General features: G+C 44.2%; 1 protein-coding gene across 1 annotated transcript in view; it reads left to right on the forward strand.

Annotated features, from left to right (window-relative positions):
- The window catches only part of AACS (acetoacetyl-CoA synthetase), a 43,372-nt gene extending 32,592 nt beyond the window's left edge, over window positions 1-10,780 (forward strand). Inside the window, exons 11-18 of the mRNA XM_054219976.1 lie at window positions 629-693; window positions 870-992; window positions 2,374-2,487; window positions 2,914-3,039; window positions 4,635-4,704; window positions 5,622-5,680; window positions 6,552-6,754; window positions 9,510-10,780. Of these exons, the coding sequence (XP_054075951.1) occupies window positions 629-693; window positions 870-992; window positions 2,374-2,487; window positions 2,914-3,039; window positions 4,635-4,704; window positions 5,622-5,680; window positions 6,552-6,754; window positions 9,510-9,647 (898 nt within the window). The 3' untranslated portion in view covers window positions 9,648-10,780. The remainder of the gene's footprint in view (window positions 1-628; window positions 694-869; window positions 993-2,373; window positions 2,488-2,913; window positions 3,040-4,634; window positions 4,705-5,621; window positions 5,681-6,551; window positions 6,755-9,509) is intronic.
- The last annotated feature ends 14,851 nt before the right edge of the window (window positions 10,781-25,631 follow it).

Genomic DNA, 25,631 nt, shown 5'->3' on the forward strand with positions numbered 1-25,631 from the left:
GTTTAAAGTTTTAATTATGTTGTACTGGAGAGCTCTAAATACACCTTTTACAAGGGCAGAACTCAATTGTTTAGTTAGCTAGGCCAATTTCATGTTCAGTTAGGCACCTGCAACTCAGACTCTCATTAGTGGAAACTAAACAGGTATCTAAGAGAAAATCACTGTTTGCTGTCTTTGGAGTGAAGTATTCTTTGTTGACCTATGCCCTGAAATGGCAAAATTTTTATATGTAGGTGTAACAGGGCAGCACTTTAGTGTTAAACATCTTAGTGGTAATTATGGCCCATTAATGAAGTAAATGTTATAACATTTTGTGATGTCTTTGGCGTGTTCTACAGTTACGAATTACTGTAAATGAAAGCAAACATTTTCCACAAGGTGGGAAAGCTTTGCTTAATATTTAAAGATAGAATTACAAGTTTCAAAGCTGTAGAAATGACATGTGATCTGACTAGTTTTTGTTGCTCAAAAGGATGTGCCTTGCACTGGAAAGCTTTGAGACTGCATTGCTTGACTAATCAAAGTATAGAGTGTCTAACAGCCTCTGCTTACTGCAGTGGGAATTGCAGGTCTTTAGAATTTTAGCATATTTAAATATGCAAAACATCTAAACTTTTTTCCCCTCTAGGATCACCATACTTGGAACGGGGGCAAAGTGGCTGGCTGTGCTAGAAGAGAAAAATTTAAAACCATGTAAGCTTCAAAAAGCTATTGAATCCCTTCTATCCTCCCTCCTGCCTTTCCAGGATCTGACTCTCTACCTTATCACAAAGTCCTTTATGTAATTATTCTGGATTGTAGTTACAAATAGTTACAAATTCTTGTAAGAATTCTACCTTAACCTATTTTTTTATTTCTTACTCTTTAAGGTGAAACACACAATCTCCAAACACTCCACACTATACTGTCTACAGGATCACCGCTCAAATCTCAAAGCTATGAGTATGTCTACAAACACATAAAAAGCAGTGTCCTCCTGGGATCCATTTCAGGTGATGCTTTTAGGCTGTGTGCACCTCACTAATTCTGTTCATTGCCTGTGTGTTTCCTTCTTGTCTCCTGTTGTATATTTCGGAAGCTTAAGCCTTGGATCATTCAGGCTTGGTTATAGTTAAACTGGAATTAATTGTCATCTTAGTGCAGAGATTTTCTGCATAATTCAGTGTGCCATAATGAAGCTTGTACACTCAAAGGCTTTTAGGTGGAATGTTTCTGACATGGTTAATGTTTTGGGTTTTAGCTTTTTTTTAAGCAGGATCATTTATTTTGACTGGCTGTCCTTAGGGGTAGCAGGGTGAGATCAAGAAAAGAGTCTATTAACCTATGGAACATACTGTTCTGCAAATAGCTGACTTCAGCAGAAAATACCTCTTAGAGAGGTTTTTCTGTGTTCCCATTACAATTCTTTTGTGCCAAGTAATTGGCACTGCAGACAGATTTTTTTGTAAATTACATAATTAGAGAAATATCAAGCCCACATACTGTGCAGTTTGTTGTGAGGAGTGCTAGCTGAGGCAACTGCTATTCACACAAAGTCCACCACAGAACTCCTCATTCTGCTTTGTAGTGAGAACTAACTTCGCAAAAGGGCTCTTTAAAAAAAATAAATCAAACTAAACTGAATTAAAGTATGATTATTATGCTACTGAAGCCACCTCTGACTCTGGTCTTGGTAAAAGAGTGGTGCTGAATCTTGAACTTGCTACTATAGACATTAATAGTCCCAAATGCAGAAGACTATTTTTATGAGTAAAGCTAACATGATTAATTTGGGTTTTATAATTCTACTTCCTTGAAGCCCTAGAACTATAAATATTCCAGTTAAGTAAGCACTCTGACAGTACCTCTTTTTATTAAGATAACTGTTCATCCCTTAGCTGTGGCTCGCCTCTCCCTCCCCTTCCTCTCCCCCCCTGTGCTAATGAGAACAAGATATAAAGGCTAAGTAAATATTGAGTGGAATAGCTTGTCTGTTTACTTTAAACTAAGGAAAACAAACAAGAAAACATTTCCAAGTGATCTTAAATATCTAAGTCTGTAAACTGGGGCCTGTTTATTTTCTTACTCTTATATAAGTGGAAATTTCCTTAAATGAGATTAAAGAAACTGTTGGAAGAAGAAAAGTTATGCCTTAAGGAATATTTCTGCATGAAGGGTGTTCGTCTATAAAAAGACATATAAAGTAAGAAAAAAAACTTCTTTTATTAAGTCACATAATATCCTAGATAATACTGTCTATTCTATGCTGTTTAATGTGGATCAGAAGCATTTGGCAAAGGTGGCAATTTGCTGTTCCAGAGTTCTTGTGTAGTTTTCAGTTTTACTTTTTTGGAAAATGTATTGTGTATTCTAAATGGATTTCTTTTATTGTAGGTGGGACAGATATCATTTCATGTTTCATGGGTCAGAATGTTACAATTCCAGTTTACAAAGGAGAAATTCAGGCCAGAAATCTTGGGATGGCTGTAGAAGCATGGAATGATGAAGGTAACCATTATCCAAAATATTATGCATGCTTGTGAAATACAGTAGTTACATGACCTCAGGTTTCATTCATCAGATGGGTAAACAGTCAGCTGTTAAATGGGTGATTTCACTTCAGAAATGTTCCACAAACATGCATCTGGATCCATCTGATCTGGATCGTACAGGAGTCTAGTGAAGATAATCAATGTGTTAAAAAAAAAAAAAGCCCTCCTCTTCCATTACTCTGCTGAAGTTACTCTCCTGAAGTTACTGAGGTTAAGATAGGGATGAGTGTCCGTGTCATGTAGGCTAAGACCACCAGTCACAGCTCATCTTGCATCTACATCAGCATCTGGCATGTAAGTGAGAACGGTAGATGCTCTTTGCTTTGATACCCTATTGTTTACAGAAGGGAAATGCAGAAAATACCTATTTCTTTGTAAACAGGAAAACCAGTTTGGGGTGAAAGTGGAGAGCTGGTTTGTACCAAGCCTATTCCCTGTCAGCCTACGCACTTCTGGAATGATGAGAATGGAAACAAATACAGGAAAGCTTATTTTTCAAAATACCCAGGTATGTCATGAAGAGCTTTGGATATTGTTCAGACTGACCAAGGATATAGCTTGTAGTGCTGCTCTTGGGAAGGCACAGGTTTAATCTTGCCCAGTGATACACAGGTGCAGCTTTGAATCTAGATTTCCAAAGTGAGAACTCCACTGCAGGTTTCATAATATCTCTCTCTGTTTTCTAGTCCTCTGTTTTGAATACAGATCTAAATCAATTTAATAAGTCTCTGGAAAGCTCCAATCCATTTTTGTTCCTGCTCTCATTAGGCAGATATGACTGTAACAGCCTGATAATCTGTAGTGCAGACAGAGACTGCTTGGCATGAGTGTGAAATGAAAGTGCTGAATAGGTCAGGGAGCAATCCTCCATTAATGAGTGCTACTGCACCTCTGCCAGATTGCTCCTACCTAGGCGGAGGAGTGAATCCTAAGGGATAAATGCTGACCTGCTACCTCATTAGCATGAGGTTTAAATATATGCTGCCTCAGATGTGCATATTCTGCATTCGTAGTGTCTTCCAGTGGTGGCAAGTGTAAAGGAATGGGTACTGTGGGACACAGCCTTTCTTCCTAATAATTGTGGAGGACTCTGCTTGTCCAGAGTTCTTGCTTATGTGTTCAGTGATGCTGAACTCCCTGCTGGGCAGGGGCTCTTATAGGAGCAGGACGTCAAGCTGCTTCTTTTTGGAGATGGAGCTTTTCTTATAAATAGCAGCAATACAGAGTGGATTCACAAGAGAAGTCAGGACATGCAGCAGGAGATAATCATAGGAAATCTGAGGGGACATGGAAGCTGCAGTCTACATGTAAGCCTGACAATAAATGGGGGGGAAAAAAATAAATCTGTGTGACAGTTGTTAGACTGAAATCACTGTGGTCCAGAGGTTCTGTCTGAAACCCGTTTTCTCCTTCCTTGTAAATGGGCTTAAGGCTGTAACAGTTCAGTTAAAAAAATGGTCTTATGTGCATGTGCAAATAATTAAGGCTTTTTTTCTTTAGAAAAACTTGAGTAGAATTGGCTTGTATTTCTGTTTGTGGCAAGCTGCTGTAGTGTTATCAATCTTAAAAATAATACAAAAGTTATTCCAGCTGTGAGAAGTCAAATCTGACCTTATGTTAACACAAATCAAGAATACTAAGCAAATAAGTTCCTTAGGGAATTGTCGAGACCTATTGTGCAAGCCTGGAAAGCTTCTTGCACAGAATTGTACATCATAAAAGAAGCGGGTCAAGAGAGATGGTGGGAATATTGTTATCTTTGTGGAAGATTCTTGCAGTTTCCTCGATGTGGTGTTCAGAGCAGCAATTCATCCCTTTTCTAAAGGATGCTGTGTAGTCATGCAAACAAGCAATTGGAGGATAACCTAGAGTTTGATCCTAATGTGTGACCTACCTTTTGTGTGTGCCAGCTCTGTGTAGTAAATGCAATGGGGGTTGTTTGTGTAGTTAAGTACTGCTGCATTGACTGTGGGTAGTTCTCAAAGTATATCTGATATGTTTTTATATGTATTTTATTAAGTTACATGAACTGAGTTACGCAAATGTCTGCTGTGACTGGATGAATAAGAAACCAGCTGCTTAACCTTTGTCATTCTCTAATAGGTGTTTGGGCCCATGGTGATTACTGCAAAATTAATCCCAAGACAGGAGGAATTGTCATGCTGGGTCGCAGGTATAGTATTTTGGTGAAAGTGTTCTGAGTAAACAAGTGTTAAAATTCACAAACTTCACTTTAGAGCATAATGTACATGATTCTCCGTCATGCCTATTAACTTTATATTCATTTTGTTACATCTAGTATTGTGGGTTTCAACTCTTAAATTATAGCAGCTGGATTAGAGGGAAGGTGGCCCATTTCATAGTTCTACCCCACTTTTATATGTGTGGATACAAGACAGTATTGGACTTGTGTCGTGTCCATGGTTTACAATCATCATCTGTAAGGGAGTTTGAGTTGAGAGTGCAGCATGTTCAAGGTGGTGAATCAGGAAACTTTTCTGGTCTTGGCTTTGCCATTGACTTGCTTTGCAGCAAAACTTAATTATAGGAGGCCAGGCATTAAGTCATGCTTGTGTTAGTGGTTATAGACATTCAAGATCATAAATGTGGCTGAATTTTCTGCTTGCATTTAAAAGTTGCTGTTCAAAAAAAAAAAGTTGAGTGAATGCCTGGAAGCTGTGTCTGGCATTGTCACAAATAGACCTACTCAACAGACATATGGTGTGAGGCTGCTGTATATGAAACAAGTTCCAGCTATAAGACTGGAAAGTAACAATATGTAATTGCAATATGATGGAGTACTACAAAGATTCTTGGTCTGTTTTGTCATCAGTGGTGTTTCTGTATTTGTAGGCTACTGGAAAGGGGAAGGACTGAGAAAAGTGAATGAACAATGTTGAAGTTCTCTGTACAATTTCATTCTAGTGAGCAAAATGCCTTTTTGAATCAAATTCTTTTGAATTCTGTTTCGAATGTGTCTGCATATTCACTCTGTGAAATGTAGAGAGACTTGGTTAATTGCATCAATTTTTCTCTTTTCATCAAACTCTAATCACATTTTAATGCTTCTGTTTTGTGTGTGATTTTCAGTGATGGTACATTAAATCCAAATGGAGTAAGATTTGGAAGTTCTGAAATCTACAACATAGGTATGAAATTAACTTTCCACCTCTTTCAGCTATGACAGTGTTGCCTTAAATCTGAGTTGTAAGCATGATAAAGGTGTTTGGAAGGATTAAATAATAAAAGGCTGTTTTTCAACTTTTCATTTTTCAAATGAAAGATAGCACAGAGCATATTAGCATTCACAGTAAAAGTCTGTTTTGTAGACTTGAAACTGGTTTGCTTTCCTGAAGTATCTGTAGGATTGGAGAGGAATAATTGAGATGTGTTCTCCATAAGATGTTGCTTTCATATAATAAGGCCTTAAAGACTAATTGTATCATTCAGTTTTATGAGAATGCCTGGCTTCTGAAGCTTTTCTTCCCCCCACCTGTCCCCCACACCCCCCTGACAAGCTCTTGACACTAGTTTTATCATATCTTTCCAAATGATTAGAAGAAGTTCCTGAGCTTGTGCTTCATATTTCAAAAGCTATCTTGTAGTGAAACTGTGCCTGCAAAGGTGCTAATCTGAGACATAAGGACCAGTTGTCCCTCCTTGTTCTTGTGCCATCAGGCATGTTGGTTTTTTGTCAATGCAGCAAAGGCAATTGTGAGGAAAGCCAAAGAACAAGCTTTTACGCTAAGCCGTTTTATCTGTTCCAAAAGTTATAGCAAAATCCTCTTCCTTCTGGACCTAAATATATATGGTCCTTAAACCTGGATTTTCATCTGAGCAGGAGTTAAAATTTCAGAGCACCCAGAGGGGAAGCTTGTTGTAGAATAACCTAGCCAGGATGTCCGTTTTGCCTTTCCAGCTCTAGGGGAAGTGATATTTCTTGTGGTGCAACCACAAAAAAGTGCATCCCCAATAATGTATAAATGCAAGTGCTAATAAGGACTCTTCCTTTGCTTTCAGTTGAAGCCTTTGAGGAGGTTTCTGATAGCCTCTGTGTCCCTCAGTACAACAAGGATGGAGAGGAGAGGGTGATACTCTTCCTGAAGATGGCATTAAACCATGCCTTCAGTGAGGATCTGGTGAAACGAATTCGAGATGCAATACGTATAGCGCTTTCTGCCAGGCATGTTCCAAGCCTCATTCTAGAAACCAAAGGCATTCCGGTATGTCATAAAAAATGCTGCCTACTTTTTTTCTTTGTCACCTTGAATAGTAATTAAGGAGCAGTTGTCATTGCTCTTCAAACCCACATGCGTGGAAATTTTAGCATCTCAAAAGTGTATTCGTGCTTTATAAATAGTTTGTCGATGTTGCCTAGCAACATCATTTCACCCCCTTTTCAGCTAAGCATGGCTTTGTTTTTTAACAATACCTAAAAAAGCCCATTCTCAGTTTATAGATGTGTTGTGTTTTCTCAGCAATATATACTTAAGCCTTTTAAAGGAAAATATTAAAAAGGTAATTTAACCTTAGCTTTTCTGGCTACCCAGAAGCTTATTTTGGTTCGGGTTTTCCTGTTTCAAGTGACATTCTAATGAAAGCTGAGAGCGCTGAGCAAACTTACAAAGTAATTTTGTAAACCATTTCACTTTTATATCTGTTTATTCACTTAAATGTAGCTCTACCACTGTCTTAACTGTAACAGTAACTAAAATAAAATCCTTGTACTTATGTGGTGGGGAGGAATTTGTATAGATGAAGGTTCTGCGTGCTCAGTCTTCCGGAGCTGGGTTACTCTACAGTGCTCTTCCTCGCTGTGTGAACTCTGTATTGGAATGTGTGTGTTTATAGTCCTCTCTGATGCTAGAGTCTCCTCGACAGCTCTATGAGTAGCAGAATGGAGGTGCAGAGTGTTATTGTCTCAAGTCCATTTGCACATAGCCTTGAGTGTGCCTAGAGAAAAGACTTGAGACTTCAGACCAGTCATCTGATATTCTGATACCTGTTTACTGCCAGTGTAGCTTCTATGTGAAGGTGGTCTAAGGTTTGGGACTGCCAGCCTCTGATGCACACAGCAATCTGGTTCTGATCTGAGTTACTTCTGTTTCAGGCCACTGTTGGCAAATAATACTTGGCTCAAAGTGTCATCTTTGCGTGAGTGTAAAATCCCCTGCACCTGTTAAATGGTGAAGGCTAGATTTTCCAGGCTGTGGCTTAGCTTCTGCACAAAGTGTTGAACTTCTAAATCTTGTAAATCACCTGAACATACAGTATGAAGCTGATAGCAGTGGGGTGTTTGTGACGGGCTGCCCCTCAGGAAAACCTGCTTAAATCACTAATTAGTTCACACGTTGACTGAATTTACAATTGAGTGAATTTTAATTACCTTTCAGGTAAATATGCCAGTGGTAAAGTGATCAAAGCTGTCTCCCATCTTTCTTTGAAAGTTTTTTGCTTGGAAGGGAAAACCTCTATTTTCTGCTACTTTTAGAAATGTATTTGAATCCTCATTTGAAAACACAGTCTGATGCTGACTGTATACTGACACTGTATACTGTGTTAGTAGAAAATAGTAGAAAATAGTATAGCGGTGTTAAAGTAATTAGGACTTTAGTAATGCAAAGTATGTTTTTTCATGACATATTCAGGCATTAAAAAAAATACTGCAAACTCTTAGTGCAAATCTTTCTAGTCCTGTTCTGACCAGATAAGCATTCTGGTCATCATCCATAAGATGTTTATTGATTAAAGTAAACGAACTTGCTTTGCTGAACAGTCTGATTATTTTTTTTTTAAAGGAGGCGGTTCCCTTGCAGACCACTGAGGTGTTCTGGTTTGAGCACTTAAGAAAATTAGGTTGCTAATTGTTGAGGAGGAAGAATGTTTGATTAAGGTGGTTCAGGAGGGGTAGCATTGCACACGACTTCAGTAGTTTTAATAAGGAAAAAATTGGTTTGGTATCAACATCAATATTGCAAGAGTATATTGAGTTGAGGATTATTTAACCTGGCTCTGAAATATCTCAAATGAAAAATGGTGGTGCCTGGAGTTCAGGAGCTTCAGGGGCTTTGGGGGCCAGGAACAACCTGGGTTCCTCCATCAGTAGATTCAAGTAAGTGAGGCTTCTGTTCCAGAGCAGATGGACAAGACTGAAGAGATATTCAGAGCTTTTCAAAGTTGCTACCCCCCAAAACTTCTCATACCAGCCCAAGGAAGGTGGTATTAAAGCCTGGGTGCCTATAAAAGCGGACAGATATCATCATCATCATCTAATGGGCCGTGACAGTTCCTGTTAACATTGGAGCAGTTCTTTCTTACCACACTTTACTAGTCAGAAATTACAGTGGTCTGATCCCACGAAGAGAATAATTAGGGTGGGTTTTTTTTTTCTTCAGTGTCCTTACTTTTAGGTCAAAACAATGTAATAGAACTTGTGTGATTTGTAAGTAGAGGTGAAACCTCTGTTATGGTTTGGTTTTGAACATTTAAATGTAGAGGACAATTTAAGCTCAGTGTTTTGCTTCACCCTGTTAGAAAAAGACTGTCCACTTAAGACAGGAAAGTCATGGTTTTCTTCTCCCAAACCTCAGTGGAGTTGGGCTTTGGTTTTTGAGCCCACCTGTAGAAAGTTAAAAATTGTTTGAAAATTGGATATGTCAGAACATAAAACGTCAAAGATTTTTAGTATTTATACCATGATTCTGATCTGGTTTCATTGGTTTAAGTTGTAGCTTGATCAGGTTCTCACAGTATTACTGAAGAAGAATGTAAATGAAAATCACTTGTAAACTCTTCTTTAAATTCCACTTACTCTTCAAGTGATTTTCAGAAGAAAGATTCTGGTGCTTCAAGTGTAGCAGAAGGGAAGACACTGTTCTAAATTTTGATTGAGTTCTGGGATTGGTGGGGATTTGTGAATATTTCCATAAAGCTACTACATGAAAAGTGTAACTTTCTTATTGCTGTTTTTGTTTTTAGTATACAATAAATGGGAAAAAAGTGGAAGTAGCTGTGAAGCAAATAATTGCAGGGAAAGAAGTTGAGCAGCGGGGAGCTTTCTCAAACCCAGAGACTTTGGACCTGTACCAAAATATTCCGGAGCTTCAAAACTTCTGAAGTCACTTGTTTGGGTTTTTTTTGCATTTGTCTTTGTTCTGTGTTTGTTTTGTATATACCAATACTGTATGTAAAGAAAAAGCTCTATTTAATACCAGTGGTTCTTTTAAAAGAAAAAATTTCATTAAGTGCATTATGAAAGGCTTGGGTAAAGCTTAGCTCCCTTTTATTGGTTAAATATGCCATGTATCTTGGAGTTTTTTCCAGCCTGGAAGGAGGAACCTGCCTGTTTTGATTTTTATATATTTGAGTGCATCTTTTCTGGTTAGATTTACATCAGCAGCCCATCAAATGGGAGCACCGATAGTATAAGTTAGTTGCAAGTAGAATATTTCTTTCATAAAATGTTCACTTTCTTTTTTGGAACTGGATTTTTAGCAATATTTTTTCAATCCATGTTTGTCACCTGTAAGGAATATACATTTTAACTACCTGACCATGACACATGAAAGTGTTCTATGTGTAGTGTGCATTTAAATGTTTTTATAAAGCCAAATCATAATGCACTAAACCCGTTTGACTTGACTCAGAATAAATTCACTCTTGAAATATCTCACGGTACCCTTGAAGGTAATTGCTGCTTCATTTTGTGATGTAACCTTCCTGTTGTTTTAAGCTTTTCGTTAATAGACTTCTTGGGGTTCCGAAGGTGAGGGAGCAATCACCACCACCTTTTTCCTGGTGTAATTCCAGGTTATTTCCATGGAATTTACTGTCATTACTCTGGATTAATATCATTGCAGTTGAAGACAGTATTTTGCTTCCTTGTTTTGCAGTTTTTTATGGGCTGTAAGGCAACAATCCCATGTTATGTTAGCTGAAGAATTCCAGTGTTTGTTTATTAAATGCTGATTTTTTTGTAACTCTTTTTACTAAATGTCATGTTGAAAGTGAAAGACTAAAATGTTTTCTAGCTCTGTATCCTTCCAGTTTATAAAGGGAAAAAATACTGTAATGAGCATACTAAAACAGTAAAATGGAGGCACTAAACCATTGTTTTGTTTTTCATAAAATACAGTTGCAGTAGTTGTACCCATCCTCTGGCATTCAGTATCTCCTGCACTATTTGAATTTTGTGGGTTAAGTATTTAATGCATTAAAATCATGGATGTACTTACAGTTGTGGTGAATGCTTTCAACATTGATAAAGAGTTAATTAAAAGAAATTGATTCTTTATATACTATATATACATCTGTTTCACCTTTCACTCAGTTACTGTCTTTGATTTTCCTTTTGGGTGTCGTGGAATCATTTTCAGCTTAATTTGTTACTGATTTTAATGGTTTTAATCCAAGTCTGCCCCACTACAAAATTATTGTTCTCTGGAAGTTTTGTCCTGTTTTCTTATGCAGAGCCCAGGACAAGTCAAACATTGCTGCTAGTTACGTATGCGTGGTTGGCTCAGTGAGAAGGTCACAGGTGAAGAGGAGTGGAAGAAAGTGTGCTGAAAATGTGCCTTGTCAGTACAGTAAGAAGTTGTGGGCTGTAATATGTTAAGGTTGCTAAAGGGATACATCTGTGCACCGAAAGGTGTGTACTCTGTTTACTTAGGACAAAATCTATCTGCTCCTCCTCATGCTTAGCTGCAGCTAGTAGAAGTTAATTGTATATTTCTTCCACTCTGATAGATCTCAGCTTGCTTGCTCCTCTAAGCTGAAGGCTGTTGCAGGGTATGTCAAATACTGCTGTGAATAATTAAGTAAAAGTGAAGCAGCCTATAAATGCAGCTGAGGAGTAGCCCCTCTCAGGTGGTCTGAGACTGAATCAAAAGAACACAGCCAATTGTGGCCACCAGCTCCTTGTTCACTGCAGGATGCAGAAATGCCTCATTAGCAAATGAGGCTTGAAATGAGCTGGTTTCCATTTGACTTTCTGAACTGTACCAAGTCAGACAATATACCATGCTGGCATGATAAATGTGATAATATAAATACCAAGCACCCCTTAGAAAAGTATAAAAATGAGCTATCCAGCTGCCAATAATCTATGATTAAAAGTACTTTTAAATTCCTTTCCCCTCTGGCATGCTATATATAAATTTTACATTAACTGTGACTTTGTATTCATTAAAACTTCATTATATTGTTCTTTAATTCATGCAAAATGTCTGGAGTTTACAAAGCCCACAGATCCTTATTAATAAGTAATTTGGGGATATTTCATTAATTAAAGATAGTTTAGAAGCACAGATACATTAAGAAACATACACAATGCCTAGAGGCTGCTGCTTAAATCCTTTATCCTGCTGGAAACACTGTAGAAAGTTTTGTTGACAGATATAATTTGATCTCTTGCAAATGTCAGGTGTTGCAAAGCTTTTCCCAGGCTCTAGTTACAAACAAAAAAATAGTGTTATTTATATATTGATCTGTGTACTGAAAATGACCTTATAGCCATAAAGCCTTGATGGGTGGTGCAAACTGTACTGTGCGGACAAATGACCTTTCTGTGCCTCGCCTGGTTTCAGGGGTCTGAGTTCCAGAAGTGCTGGATGCTGACAGCTGGTGGAAATCCAGGGAGGAGGAGAGGTACGTGGGCACCTGCATTAGGCTGTGGAGTCCCTTAGACTTGGAAGGAGGCTGTGGCAGAGCTGGGAAAACCATCCAGACTTCCTGAGTACAGCTCCTCCCAGTCCAAATCCTGTCCTCCAAACATCCAGCTTGCGCTTATCTTTGCTTACCTATCGTGTAAGCGACCCATTTCTTTGGGTACTGCCATGCAGCTGTGAACATGGCTGCACTCCATCCACTTGGGAACAGTTCAAAATACCACTGGCATGAAAGCAGGGAGGTAGTCATCACAGTTTGCAAAGGAAAAGCAGAGAGCATAACTCCTTCTGCTTCCCATCCCAGGTTATAAACTAGCTGTGTCCTTGCCAGGGCTTGGGCATAGGGTAATTGCAGTCAAAGGTGGTTTCAAGGGGCTCCTTGCAAACCGGTGGTACCCAGATGCCTGGCTACAAGGATAAGTTCTGACATCGGTGCAGATACCATGGTGTTAGCAACAAACATTCCTGTGAGCTCTGCGATGCTCCGAAGGCATCAGCTGGGTAACCCTTGCAGAATGTGTCGGAGGCGATGGAGTGCTGACCTACCTCAGGTGTTTTTATCTGAAAAGACTTGATGCCTTAGGGCTGTCAGTGTGTAACTAGCTGTACCTCAAATGTGTAGACCCCTGCATTTTTTGTTGCCTATTTATAGTTTGGGGTTCACAGTGTTTTGCCTGGGAAGTTAAATATGGGTATTTTAGTAGCATGTGTGGCATGCGAATAGAGCTGGTTCTGGAAATTGCTTTAAGCTCTGACATAAATGCTCAACAGCAAGGAAATTCAGAGCAGAGGTACTTCACGCTAGCTGCTTTTTTTCTTGCTCAGTCTTCTGCAAATTTGAGAGCAACTGTTGAGTTATGTGATGGAATCAGCCCGTTTGCCCTTGACTCATTGAGAGATGTAGTTTTATCACTCCCCTTTTAGAAATGTGCTTTTGTCAGCTCCTGTTAGAGCAGGTACTTTTCCCCCCACTACCTTATGATTTCAATTAATTTCCCTGGTTAGTGGTGGTTCTCAAAGAAATAAAATGAGCTGGTGCACAACAGCCCAAGCAGGGCATAGCTGATAAAACTGTTTATTGTTATGTGCAAGAGAAATTGATCGTGTGAATTACTTATTCAGTGATTTTAAAAACACAGGTAATTGCCTGATGGAATGCAACTTCCCTGGGGCCATTATTGTCTTTCAGTTTAATGCATACATATTTAAAAGGATATCATTTACAAGGCAGGGCAGTCAGTCACACAGGTAAATGGGTGTTAAAATAATATTTAAAATGCATTAGTAAGGACTACCAGTGTAGCAGTTTGTTCTTGAGACAAAACTGGAGGGTTTTGGGGACACCGGTGTCTATAGGGAATACTCTGGCAGGGAGATGGTGTCCAGGTGGTGGATGTGGAAGATATTTGGGAATGGTCTTCCCCATATAGCGTCCCTGGATGCAGGTGCTGCCATGGTCCTCCTGTTGTTAAGCGCAGCTCCGGCTGGCACGCACCAGGGCTTTGGGGTGGCTCAATATCAAGACAGAGTTACTAAATGCCTTCCTAGACGGTGCGTGAATCTTGGCTGCCCGACAGGCTGCTGAGGGAGGAGAAGGCTGGTGGATAGTGAGCAGTTCTGTGAAGGAGCGAGACCTTTGCTGGAGAAGGCTGAGGATGGTGGAGCACGAGTGCAGGAGCGGCAGGAGATCAGACCCTTAAGTTCTGAGATTTGTCTCCTTGGTGCTCAGAGGTACAAGAGCTTGGGTGAGGTGGGAAAGACAAGTTTGTCAACTAAGGTATTTGAAATTGCCTGGTGCAATTTCGTGCTTGGGTCAGAGCACGGAACAGACATTGATTTGGAAGGAGTGCTGTTTTCAATAACACTTTATTTCTCTGTTTCTGCACTTCCCTTCCTTCTAGTGGGTCACTTTATTGAGCACTTAACCTCTGTCTGCCTTTGAGGCTCTGAGGCTCTGATCAGAGATGTTTCAGTACGTATGAAGGCTTTGGTCGTCTTACAGGTGATCTTTGGAGCTCTGCATTGGGCAATTTCAACACTTAAATCTTCTAACTTGTTACTGGTTTCCTGTCTTCTGGCTGGATCTTGTGATCTACAGAGCTGAGATGATAAATCCAAAAATGCTTGGCTCATCTTCCTCCCTTCGTGAGGAAGATATTTTTAGCTCTTAAATAATCAGGTCTTAAACAGCAACCAGATGCAACTTAATTTTTTTCTACATCTTTTGTAGAAAGAGGAAGCTATGTGTCACACACTGTATTCTTCCAGAAATAAAATCAGGGTACGCATCGCTGTGAAGCGTGGCCGTGGTCCAGTACGGCAGCCTTAGAGCTGATGAGAACGCACATATTTGCCTTGGTGGGAATTAGGGGCCTTTTTAGATTCAAATAATGAGATAATCAACATCAGTTTGAGCATCTTGCTCTACATGATCTGTGTGCAAAGCGGGAGTGAATCTGTTATGCAAAGGAGAGGGAAGCAGTCTCTGAAATGCTATTAGTGAGTCAAAGAGCGTCTCAGAACAATTTCAGTTGCAGAACAATAAGATGTCCCAAAGTATTAATGTAGCAGGCTGCAGCTGTCCACACAATTTCTCATCATTGCTTCTGATGGCCAGAGAACTTCTTCCAAACCACCGGTCGGAGCTGAACTTAAGTGATAAAACAGCATTGGTGGGGGTGGGAAAATCCTCGGCCTGCCATTGTTTAACTGGGTTATGTAGCACATTAGTGAAAGCTTAATTGGACCTCGTACTTCTTAATTAGAAGACCTTAACGAATTCTCATCTTACTACTTTTGACAAGTGGTTTTGCAAAGTTCAAGAGGCTTATCAGCATTCAGCCTGAGATTCTAGCTGAAAGGATAATGTCCTTTGGAAAAAACATGATCTCCAGGATCATTAATTAGTTTACAATATAGTATTAAAATATACATGTAGAGATTTACATCACTAATGAGGAGTCTGCTCAAAAAAAGTCCCTTTTCCAGTTTTGTTCCCTCTTCTGTAGTGATTTAAAGGAAGAATTGGTTGTTGCAGGGTAACGGTCCCACTGATGGGTATATTCTGGTGTGTTTTCTGTTCTAGCTTTACAAAGAGATTTCTAGACTGTTGATCTGCAGCCTGTGTTTTGCCAAGGAACAGGAGAGTATTTCATCTCACTGTATGGTTTGCATGCCATTAGAAACATGGCTTGGTTATATTACCTTGTTCTCCAAAGCCCTGGCTGCAGCATTATGGATAATGGCTCAAACACCACCCTTTGGAGGGAGGAGATGACTCTTACAAGAGCCAGTGCTAAGCTGAGCAGTAAGAGCTGGCCGAGGGGAGAGCTGGAGTCAGTGGCGGTGTGAGGGTTTCAGCGTGGATGGGTAGGGATGTGTGTGTCTGGGGCAGGGGACAGCAGGGCCAAAGGAGAGGGTCGCAGCGGTGCTCCGCTCCCTGCAGTCGTTGGGTGCTGTGATGCTCAAGAGCCCGCAGCTGAACGCCTGTTCCCAGGAGATGCCTGTTCAGCTGGGCTTCGGTACTTTGGAAAATAGATTTTTATTCTTTTTTTGGAATCTATATGCAAAACCTAGTCTCATTTAAATGATAACTCACTGAACTGATACATTTCTCTTGACCTCAATGGGGACAAGAACTCTAAGATCACATTCAAGCAGCCCCATTTTTATTAAGTTCTAGCTTAGCCTGACGGCGGTTTTTCCTCTCTAAAAAGCAGGGTTTATCTCAGGCTCTTTCTCGAGCAGACAGAGGAGGAGAGTGCCATTCTGCTTATAGTGCTGTTACACCTCTCAAACTCTGCCTGGGTCGGTGGCATCTTTCATTGCCCAGAAAAGGTGTTTTTTAGGAGCTCACCAACATGAGGAATGATTTCCTTCATTTGCAGTGGATTTTAAACTGATGGGATTTACCTGGGGCAGCTGGTTGGTGGGCACTCGGATGAAGGGACTGGGACAGGCACGGACTGTCTTGGCAGTTCAGCAAGTGGGTGGCTGCACCTAAAGAACTCAATCGCAGTTAACTTCTCTGGCAGTGCATTTATTTCCCTTTAAAGCTGATGTATTTCTTTTCAGCTTCTATTAGCTACAAAGAGGTTAAAGCTAAATTGAAATAAATTACGTAAAGAAAACTATGAACATTGTGCTAGTTTAACTAACCTGGTTTAAAAGGTGAGCCGAGTTAAAACAGGCGTGACTTCTAAGCCTCGACGGGGCCTAAGGAGGTGGCCTTGAGTGTGCAAATGTGATATTCAACTGAGAATTTTAATTTGCCTAGTTCTCATGTATAATAAAATATGCTAGATACATGACACTTCATGAATTAATGCAGGAGTATAAAGCATGAAGAGAGATTCTTGTACAGGATTTGTTCTTATAATGCAAATGCCAAGCAAGGCTTTAAACGGGCCTGGCTATCTGGAATCATGGAGCCTATTTCACGCTTCGCTTCAGGGTTTGTGCCTGTTTCCCGAGCCATTTTATTACCAGAGGGTGTGCGCGCGCGTGGAGGGAAATGAGGAAGGAAATGCCCAGACCCGCACAATCCCGTGTAAAGCCCTGCAGGTGTACGTGAGCCACCATCGCGGCCCCGGTGGTGGTTACCCAGTGCTGAGCTGGTTGGGAGGAAGCAGGGGGAGAGGTCGGCCTGGCAGCCCTCCGTCCTCAGGATGTGCGGTGGGGAAAGGCGTTACTGAACTCTGCTGGTGTGAGTTTGGATCGCTGGGGCTGGTGGGGAAGGGGAGAAAAGGCCCGATAGTTTTTTATCCAGGTGCTTTGCCAAAGAGGGGAAGCACACAGAGGGATTTCTCTTTAACTTCATGCAATGGACAAAAAAAATACAGGTATTGCCTGGGTTGGGGTAATGAGAATAATCCACGCCTGTAACCTGCGGGGGTTACGTATGCTGCTGGGTGGCAGCTGGATTTGGATTCAGAGGGGAAGCCCCCCTGTCCTGCCCGGGATGAGGGAGGATGGATGCTCTGGGCAGCGTGGGGAGAGCTCAGCTCATCCCCTCTCCGGCTGATTCTGCCGCTCGCTCCATCTGTGCTGTGGCTGTATGTTTGGACTGATGATATGTATGTCCTTCCTCCACCTGGCTCTGGTCAGGTAATACTTTTGGGGGCCCCAGCTGTCTCGTACTGTGTGTTTGTGCAGCGCTGCCCCCCGGGCTTCCGGGAGCCAGCGTAAGGAAGAAGTGGCAGGTTTGCAGGTGATGCAGCCTCAACAAAACCCTGCATCTCTGCAGCGGGGAGGGGGGCAGGCAGCCATAGCACCCTGCTCCCTGCATCCTCCCCTCCGAAACTCTCTCCTGCCTGTGCTGAAGTGGGACCGGACCCGGCTCCGAGCAGCACAAACCCAGGGGAGGGCAGCCCTGGCCCCAGCGTCTTTGTGCCAGCAGTTCCAGCACGACAGATGAAAAGACACCTGCAGGAAAAAACCCCAAACAAGGCTGCTGGTAAGGTGATGAAACGGAGAGTGCCAAAGACAGCTCCAAACCCACACTGATACCAGGATGTTATCACCCGCTCCCCTGGAGAAACCTGTAATTAGATTGAAAAGATGACAGCTGGTTCTGATGGCATAAAAATATTGAGACACGGCTGCAAGAACAGAGATTTTTTTTTTTTTTTTTTTCCCCTAATGGAGCTGGAATTAAAACTGGGGAGGGAGGAATGGAGATTTTTTGATAGCTCATAAAAATAAAACTTTTTCCTGCATCAGTTGATTAGCTTAATCTTTAGAAAAGTATAGCAGCTTTAAATGGGAAGAGGAAAGTTATCGTCACCAGAGCTCCGGGCTGAGGTTACAGTGGTGACAAATAGTGAGTGTGCGCAGTGCCACACTGTTTAATTTCTCCGGTGATGATTCTCCTCATCTCCCACCCTTTGGTCTACCCGGACCACGTGTGCTTCCTCCCTGCCTTGTGCAGTTACCGCACGCGGCACCACCAGCTCCTGCTGAAAACCAGCACTTGCTTTCAGGGCACGAGAAGTAGAGGAAACCTCTACGTATCCAAGAGAAAAAGCTGAATACATTCCCACCCTGGTTTAAGAGTTTCTGCCTTTATTCCCCAATGCAAAACCTCAGGTCCCGCTGAGTTCTATATGAAATAATTACTTTCATGCATAAACTGGAGGAAAAGAAGTTTTTAGGCTGTGCGGAGCCTGATGTGACAATTCTGTTAGGTTCCAGTGGGTACGTGCTTGAACCCTGTAAATTGAAACTCCGAAAGGTGATGCTGTGTCTTATGGTATTTAATTTTTCGTGTTTCAGGAGCAGGGGGTAAAAGGAAGCTGGAATGGGTTTATTCAAATATAAGTGGAAATTCAATGCAATGAAGATAACTATTTTTAAAAAATGGCTCTAACCACGCGGAGAGCATTGCTCTTTGTTGTTCTTGCCCACTTCTGCCTCCCTGGATCCTGAACTGGAAAGGCGGGTTTGTGTATTGGCATGATAGAACAGCTTGTCGGGGTTTTGTGGACTCTTCTGTCTGTACCATGCGCTTGTTTTTTCAGTTCTAGCATTATAGACCCATCCTCAATAGAGACTCTGATTCGTATTTTAAAGACAGAGTTGAGAAGAGCGGTGAGACAATGTCCAGCTCTGAGCTGCCTCGCCAGCAGGCTCCTTCCTGTGCTTAGGATCACCATAGATGCTATGTGTGTGTGCGTTAAGGACATTAATGTAATTAATAGTTAAGAAAGCACCAGGTTGACATAATTTGGGAATAGATAGCATGGCAAGAGCTTCAGCTCCTGGGAGGAAGTGTTTCGGTGGGAGAGTGTGGCATGATTTACTGACATCTCCTGTTCCCCCCCCACCCCAACCTCCTGAACATTCATTATGCCTTAAATATTCTCACACTGAGTTTTTTCCAATGGTCTAATTATAAACTTCATTATAATTGTTCATTAGTTTTATTTTGTTCAATTAGCTTAACAAGTTGCCAAATGAAATACAAGACTGGCAATTAGCTTGATCTAATTGTAATGAGCCACTCAAATTGGGTCTCCAAATACGTTCGTTTATAGCACTTCTTTTTTTTTTTTTCTTTTTTTTTTCAATTGGTGAACAATAACATAAATATTCAGAGCATCTCCTGATCTAAGCAGTGGAAATTTCCCACTCGTTTATTAAAGTAGAAATAAAAATCAATCGTTTTGCTTTTGGTACGTCAGAAACGCGTGGTCCAGGTACCCGGGTTGCCCGGGTTTAACAAGGCACTGGCCCCTGGCCAAGCCCTTGTCCTGCAGCATAAACCGTGCTGCCCCGCTGCCAGGAGGTCAGCCCTGGCCTAATGGCTCTTTATCTCCTCCGAATTCCAGAGAAATCTGGTTTTAAGACACCTTGCGAAAATACTTGAGCGGCAAATCCTGCTGTGCCGCCTCTGCCGGGCAGGGAAGAGCTGCCGGGGGGTGGCGAGAGCTGTTGAAACCAGGCGGAGCAGCCCTTGCTGCACCGGGCTCGCCTGAGGTCTCATGGTGTAGGGGCTGTGGAGGGCAGAGCCTCACCCCCTCAGCTCTTCTGGGCTTCCGATCACCCGCAGAGGCTTTGCCCGCGGCCCCCTGGCGCTGCTGCCTCGGTAACGTTGGACCCAGAGACGAGGCCAACGTGATGTTAAGGAAAACTCCTTGAGAAAAGGATTCAACATGCCAATTTCTGTGAGGTTTGCAGCGGCAACCCACATTATGCAGTCATAGGGTGGTTTGGGGTGGAAGGGACCTTGAAAGGTCATCTAGATCCAACCCGGCTGGTGCTCTGAGGGATGAGCACACCGGGGCCGTGCCCCGATGACAGCTGAAAGGTAAAACTGCTCCTGGCAGAGGGGGGAAGAGCTGAGCTGTCTCCCTCCGGGGATGGGTGTTTGGGAGGCTTTGGGCTGCCAGACGTCAGTTTGGGCTGCTCTGGCAGGACAAAGGTTTTGGGCACTTTCAGCCCTGCACAGCAGCTGGGTTTACTGTGATTTTTGGATAATCCAGAGCTTTCTTTTTTGCCTGGCTTCCCCTTTGCCACGTAGCTCTCGGATCTGCTTCTGTTAAGTAGCTGCTTAGCAGCAGCTCTTGGCTCGTATGGTCCGGTGGATTTGCTGCAACCTCTTCCAGAAGCTAATATGGGCAGGAGGAATGATTTGGTATGAATAATTCCACTCGCACGTCATGAGCATCACATCTAAATCGCAGGGACAAGCAGCAAAGTCGTGGCTCCGTAGCAAACTTAAGTGGTGGCATTAACAGGGCTCATCCCCGGACTTTGATGTCTCTGGGATCTTGTCCTGCGTCTGACCGATGCAAACACAATCAAATATTAAACCAGCCCAGGGATGGCAACTACCTCTAAGTAATTCATAAAACGCTGCTGCCCTGGCAAGCGCAATGGGCCGATGGAGCTGTGTGCCAGCCCAAATCCGTGCTGCTTCCCTGCGAAGTGTTGTCTACCAAACCCATCCCTGACAGACGGATGACTTTGGTGATCTGTTAACGCGATCTCTTAAAATTTCAGCTGGGGACCTCGTTCCGTGCAGGAACGGGGAGAGGAGTGACTCGTCCTGTCTGAGAGACAAATCCCCCACTGCAGACAGCGAACCCACAGTCGCTTTTTGCTCCGCAAACCCCCTTTGATGCGTCTCTAATTAGCCGTGTTTGCCAGCCGGGCGGCGGACGGTGTCAGCGCTCAGCGCGCTGAGCGGCTTGAGATTAAAGATGGCAACGGCGCAGAACGGCAGAAAACTCACACCTCTGCCTTTCACGCCACAGGCAGCTCCATCAGCTCTTCAAACACCATCCGAAGGCATTGTTCAGCTTAATGAACACACCCGGCGTTAACGTCTGCATCTGGGGCTGCTGCAGGAACGCGCTTTTCGCTTCAGGCGCATCCTGATGGCATTTTTCACTCCACTCTCTCTGCCCTGACCTGACCCTGTGCTGCAGCCGGGGGAGCCTGAGGGGCTTCGGAGGGATGCGGGGACACCTCCGTGGTGCGAGGGGATGTCCCCTGCCCGCACGGCACAGGTGACACCGGGCACAAAGCAACAGGTCCTGGGGCTGGGATGCATCTGGGTTTGTGCCTTTGGGCCTCCCGCTGGTACCTGCTGGGCTTTGAGCCTCCAAACACCAGCGGGACCCTCCTGCCCGGTGCCAGGAGCATCATTCTTACAGATATCTTCTCTTACGTTTGCTCATTCTCAGCTAAATGCGACTTGGACAAGTCGCCTTAAGAGCATCTCTCTCAATTCCTAATTCACTTTGCTCACTTTATATTAGTTTTATTCCTGCTGGGCTTAAATCAGGCAGGGACAGATGTAAACAGGCTTGTAGTAAGCTGCTAAAATGGTAAAAGGGCTGCGTGACACATGGCTTTGCATTTGATTCAAGTAGTTACAGTCATAATATCCATTAATTTTTGTAGTGCTCCTGGGGGCAAAAGTCTCTCCTTTTCATTTAGAGAGACCTGAATTTCTAAAGATCCCGGTGTTCAGCCTGCCTGGCCCTTGCGCTGTGAAAACAATCCCTCTGTTTATAGAGGTGATGGCCTGGGGTGGGGACGTGGTCCTGGCACCCGGGCCACCTCCCCTACCTTTTATTGAAGGCTCTGGAATGCTCCCGCTCGGAGATCCCAGAGCTGTGCTGCTAGGTGAAGGGTGGGCGGGCTGGTTTGGAGCAAAAAAAAAAGAAAAGAAAATATATATTCCAGGCAAAAATTTCTCTGTATAAATGTTGAAGCAAAGCGGCGTCACAGATGACAGGTCTTCAAAGCCCAAGCATGAGCCGCGCTCGGGGAGGGAGGAAACCAGGCGGATCCCCCTCCCTTGATTAGCGAGGCTTTGCAGGTCCCGCTTGCTCCCTTTCTGTCTCCAGGCTGCCTTTGAAACAGCCCCTTTGACGGCTTCAGGCATTTCTTAGTTTAGCTGAGAATGAGCAAACATAAGAGAAGATATCTGTAAGAATGACAGGTCCTGTGCGCGTCTTTTATATGCATTTCTGGAGCACAAAGACTGTTTTAATGAGCCGGCAGGCACGTAGCTTTCCCTGACTCCTGTTTTTAGCAACTCTTTGGTGACAGAGTTACCTGAGAACTTTCCCAGCTGTGACCTCCGTGGAAAACACTCCACTTTTTGGGTTGGTTTTGTTTTCCGTGGAACACTGAGTCTTGAATGCTTGAGGCGCACAGGAGCATCCGCTGGTCCTGTTGCACATAGTATCGGGGGCTGAGCTCCTCATCCTCCTCCGGGCATGGCCGTGTCCCTCCTGTCCCCATGCCCACGGGCCCTGTGCCCTGCAGTGGGGAGCGATGCCCCCCGCTGCTTTTAAGCATCACTGCTTTGCTCTGCAGGGAAAACTCAAAGCAGGCATCCCTGCGACCCGCCGTTTGGTGGCTTTTGGGAGGAGAGTAGAAGGTTTCTCAGAAAGGGCAGATTCGGGGCTCGTCTTTGCATCCCGGCCGCGGTCCCAAGCGGTAAATGAAAGCCACCTGATGGACCAGTCACAGCCCCGGGTTCACCACAGGTACGGGGCTGCGTGTTTTGATCAGTTCACAGGCATCAGAAAATGATGCAACCAAACCACGGTACGAGATAATTTGTCTTCATTTTGACAAAGCTAAGAGATAAAATCAGGTTCCTCGTAATTATGCAAATAACAGCATCTACGTGGCATACGACTGATTTTCTTCATAAACAATTATTTCCTTAAAGAATGCTTTTTCTGACTGGCTATTAGGGAAAATAAAGAAAGAATAATCAAAGGATGCTTTATGATATGAATTTCCAAGAGGCCTTGGGCTCCTGTTGTTTTCTTAAAGATATTAAGTTGGCTCACGAGAAGTAGATGATATGCTTAGGAAAGCGTGTGCCGCCTGAAGATGCGTATTGCAAATCGCTGCGGGCACACGCTGTGCCGCCGACTGCGCGCCTCATGGAGGGAGCCACATCCAGCACCTGCGTGCCGAGCCGGCGTACGCAGCCGGTTGCAGTCGGGATAACAATTTGCCCCTAATAAGGACATAATGGAAGTTGCTCCCTTCAACGATTCGCACGTCTGCCCCCCAATGATCTGTCTGTGTCCCTCTCTCCCCCAAGGTCTGAAGTACAGAGGTGGGTCCCAGCCCTGCTTCTCCCGAGGTCAGCCGTGAAACTTCTCCCGGTGGAAATGGGAACCGGATCAGGCCTTTCACCTAACCCAACCCTTCCTCTGACCTCAGCATCCCAAACCTGGGGCTGCTTTTCTGGGGAACTGTGTCGTGCCTTGAAAAACGCTTTCCTAGCGGGCAGAGATCAGGGATGGAGCATCTGGTGTCATCTGAGATTAACTCCTTCCGCTTCATTTTTCCTCCTTCCCACGCCAGTGTGTCACACCAGCTCGCTGAGACTCTCGCTCCTGCGCTCGCAGTGTCCCAGTACCAGTTTGGTCCTTTTGTTGAGCAAATGCTGGCACTTGCTGCGGGCTGCCCGCCTGCTTCGTGCCGAGCTGCGCCCAGCCTAGCGACAGCAACCCCGCAAAATCCTTCGGCACCCGGAGGTTTCCGTGCAGGCCTGTCCTTGCACAGCGGCGTCTCGGGGCATCAGGGTGCAGCGCTGGGGGATGGTTTTTGGCATTTTTAGGAAGGATGGGGTGCGAGCTGGGCTGGTGCAGCATGAAAACCCTCTGCAGCCACGCTGGCTTGCGAGAGCCCCAGGCTGCTGGGAGAAGCACAACGCACGCACAAAGCGCACGCTCTCCTTCTCTTTATTTTTTTTTGTAGGGGCTTTGTTCTGTTTTTCCCCAGGGCTGAGCAGCTCCCAGGCTCCTGTGAGCTCCCCGTGACTGTGTGAGCTTGACTTGGTGGAGGCAGGGGATTTTGCGCTCCGTCCTTTGAGCATTTCTGGCTGGAGCCCGAGGGACAATGAACACTCGTCCCCCAGCCCTTTTGTGCTCTCCACTACCTGGGGTGCAGGATCAACCGTGGTCCCGCTCCATCTGGCACCCTTCTGGCCCCCGGCACAGGCTCAGCCATGCTGAGAACCCTCCTGCGCTCCCTCCCCAGCCCTCCGAGCTCGCAGAGTCGCAGGAGCAAAGCCCCTTTCTTGCCATAAATAAATAGGCCATTTCTCTGGGTCTGATCCTGCCTTCGCCCTCTCCAGTGCTTCCTCAACCAGGGGAAAAGAGGAGACGTCGTGGTGGGGCCAGGGACCGGGTGCCCAAGCCCTGTCCCCTTTGCTGGTGGTGTGGAGCTGGGGGGTCTTGGCCGGTCGCTCGCAGCTGCCAGACCCGGGCATTTCAACCTGGCACACGGATACACGGGTTTTGCCAAGCATCCCCCGCCCCCGGCCCGTACAGGTGTTTTAAATTACACAGAGAGAAATCAGTCAGTCTCCCGCTCAGACCTGTCTTAAACCAATTTAATTAAACGCAGGTAAAGGAGGGAGCAGAAATTACGGCAATTCATCACCTTTTAGTCTCCGCAGGTGCTCGGCTGCAGCGGGGCACCGCAATTCCCACCGCTCCGTGATTTTCCCCCTGGGAGTCATTAACCCGCTCCCTTCTGGCAAGCAAAGCCCCCTCCACCTCTGGGAAGAGGCTTTCAGGATAATGAGAGAGACAAGATGATGAAAAGCAAAAAAACCCGAAACAACCCACCCCTGATTCGGTTCCTGCCTTGCTCACAGGTTCCCTGCGTGATGCTGGGTGAATCACTCACCTCCGTGACTCACCGGCCCCACGCTGCCAGGCGAGCGGCGGCTCCTTCTCCACCCTTGGCCCTTTGGTTTCCCCCAATGCGTCCGATGCCGGTGACCAGAGAGGGGACATCCTCAGAGGACCCCATTTTTTGTATCGGGGGTGCCATGACACAAGCTGTGGTGCAGGTGGTGAAGTTCCTGTAGAGGGGGAAGGACAGCTCATGGGGCTTGGAATTCTTCAAAGTAGCCCTAAATAGTAATGCCGATGCCCTTCTCCACCTGTAAAATGGGGACTGTGATGCTGGGGATCTGCTCTAGGTAGAGTGCAACGACCTACGGAGCAGGTACAGGGCATCCCAAGGCTGCTGGCAGTAACTTCTATACCAGCGGCCACCAGCGACGTACCGGCCTCAGTCCTACAGACCACGGATTCATTACCCCAGTGTTTTCCAACATTGCAAAATGGATGCAATTATATTTTTGCAAAATATGGGTTTTCTCTGACCTGGAGCTAACACTCTTTCTTGCAACTTGCAAGCAAGCAGTCGGCAGACATGGTTTGATGGGACAGCACGCCTTAATGATGCTCTAAATGAACCAGGCTTTCTCAGGGATCCAGATGGCAGCACTGGCAGAGTTTCTGGCTGTCTGCTCTCTGCACGCAGCACTCGGGCGCCTTCTTGCAAGAAAACCAGCCGGCTGATTTGCAGCTCCCAGTGGTGCCGATTAATAGCCGAGGTTGAGCAGACTGGGGGCAGCATTTCATGTTCCCACCCGGCA

This window comes from Rissa tridactyla, chromosome 13 (assembly GCF_028500815.1).
Source record: "Rissa tridactyla isolate bRisTri1 chromosome 13, bRisTri1.patW.cur.20221130, whole genome shotgun sequence".
Lineage (NCBI taxonomy): Eukaryota > Metazoa > Chordata > Aves > Charadriiformes > Laridae > Rissa > Rissa tridactyla.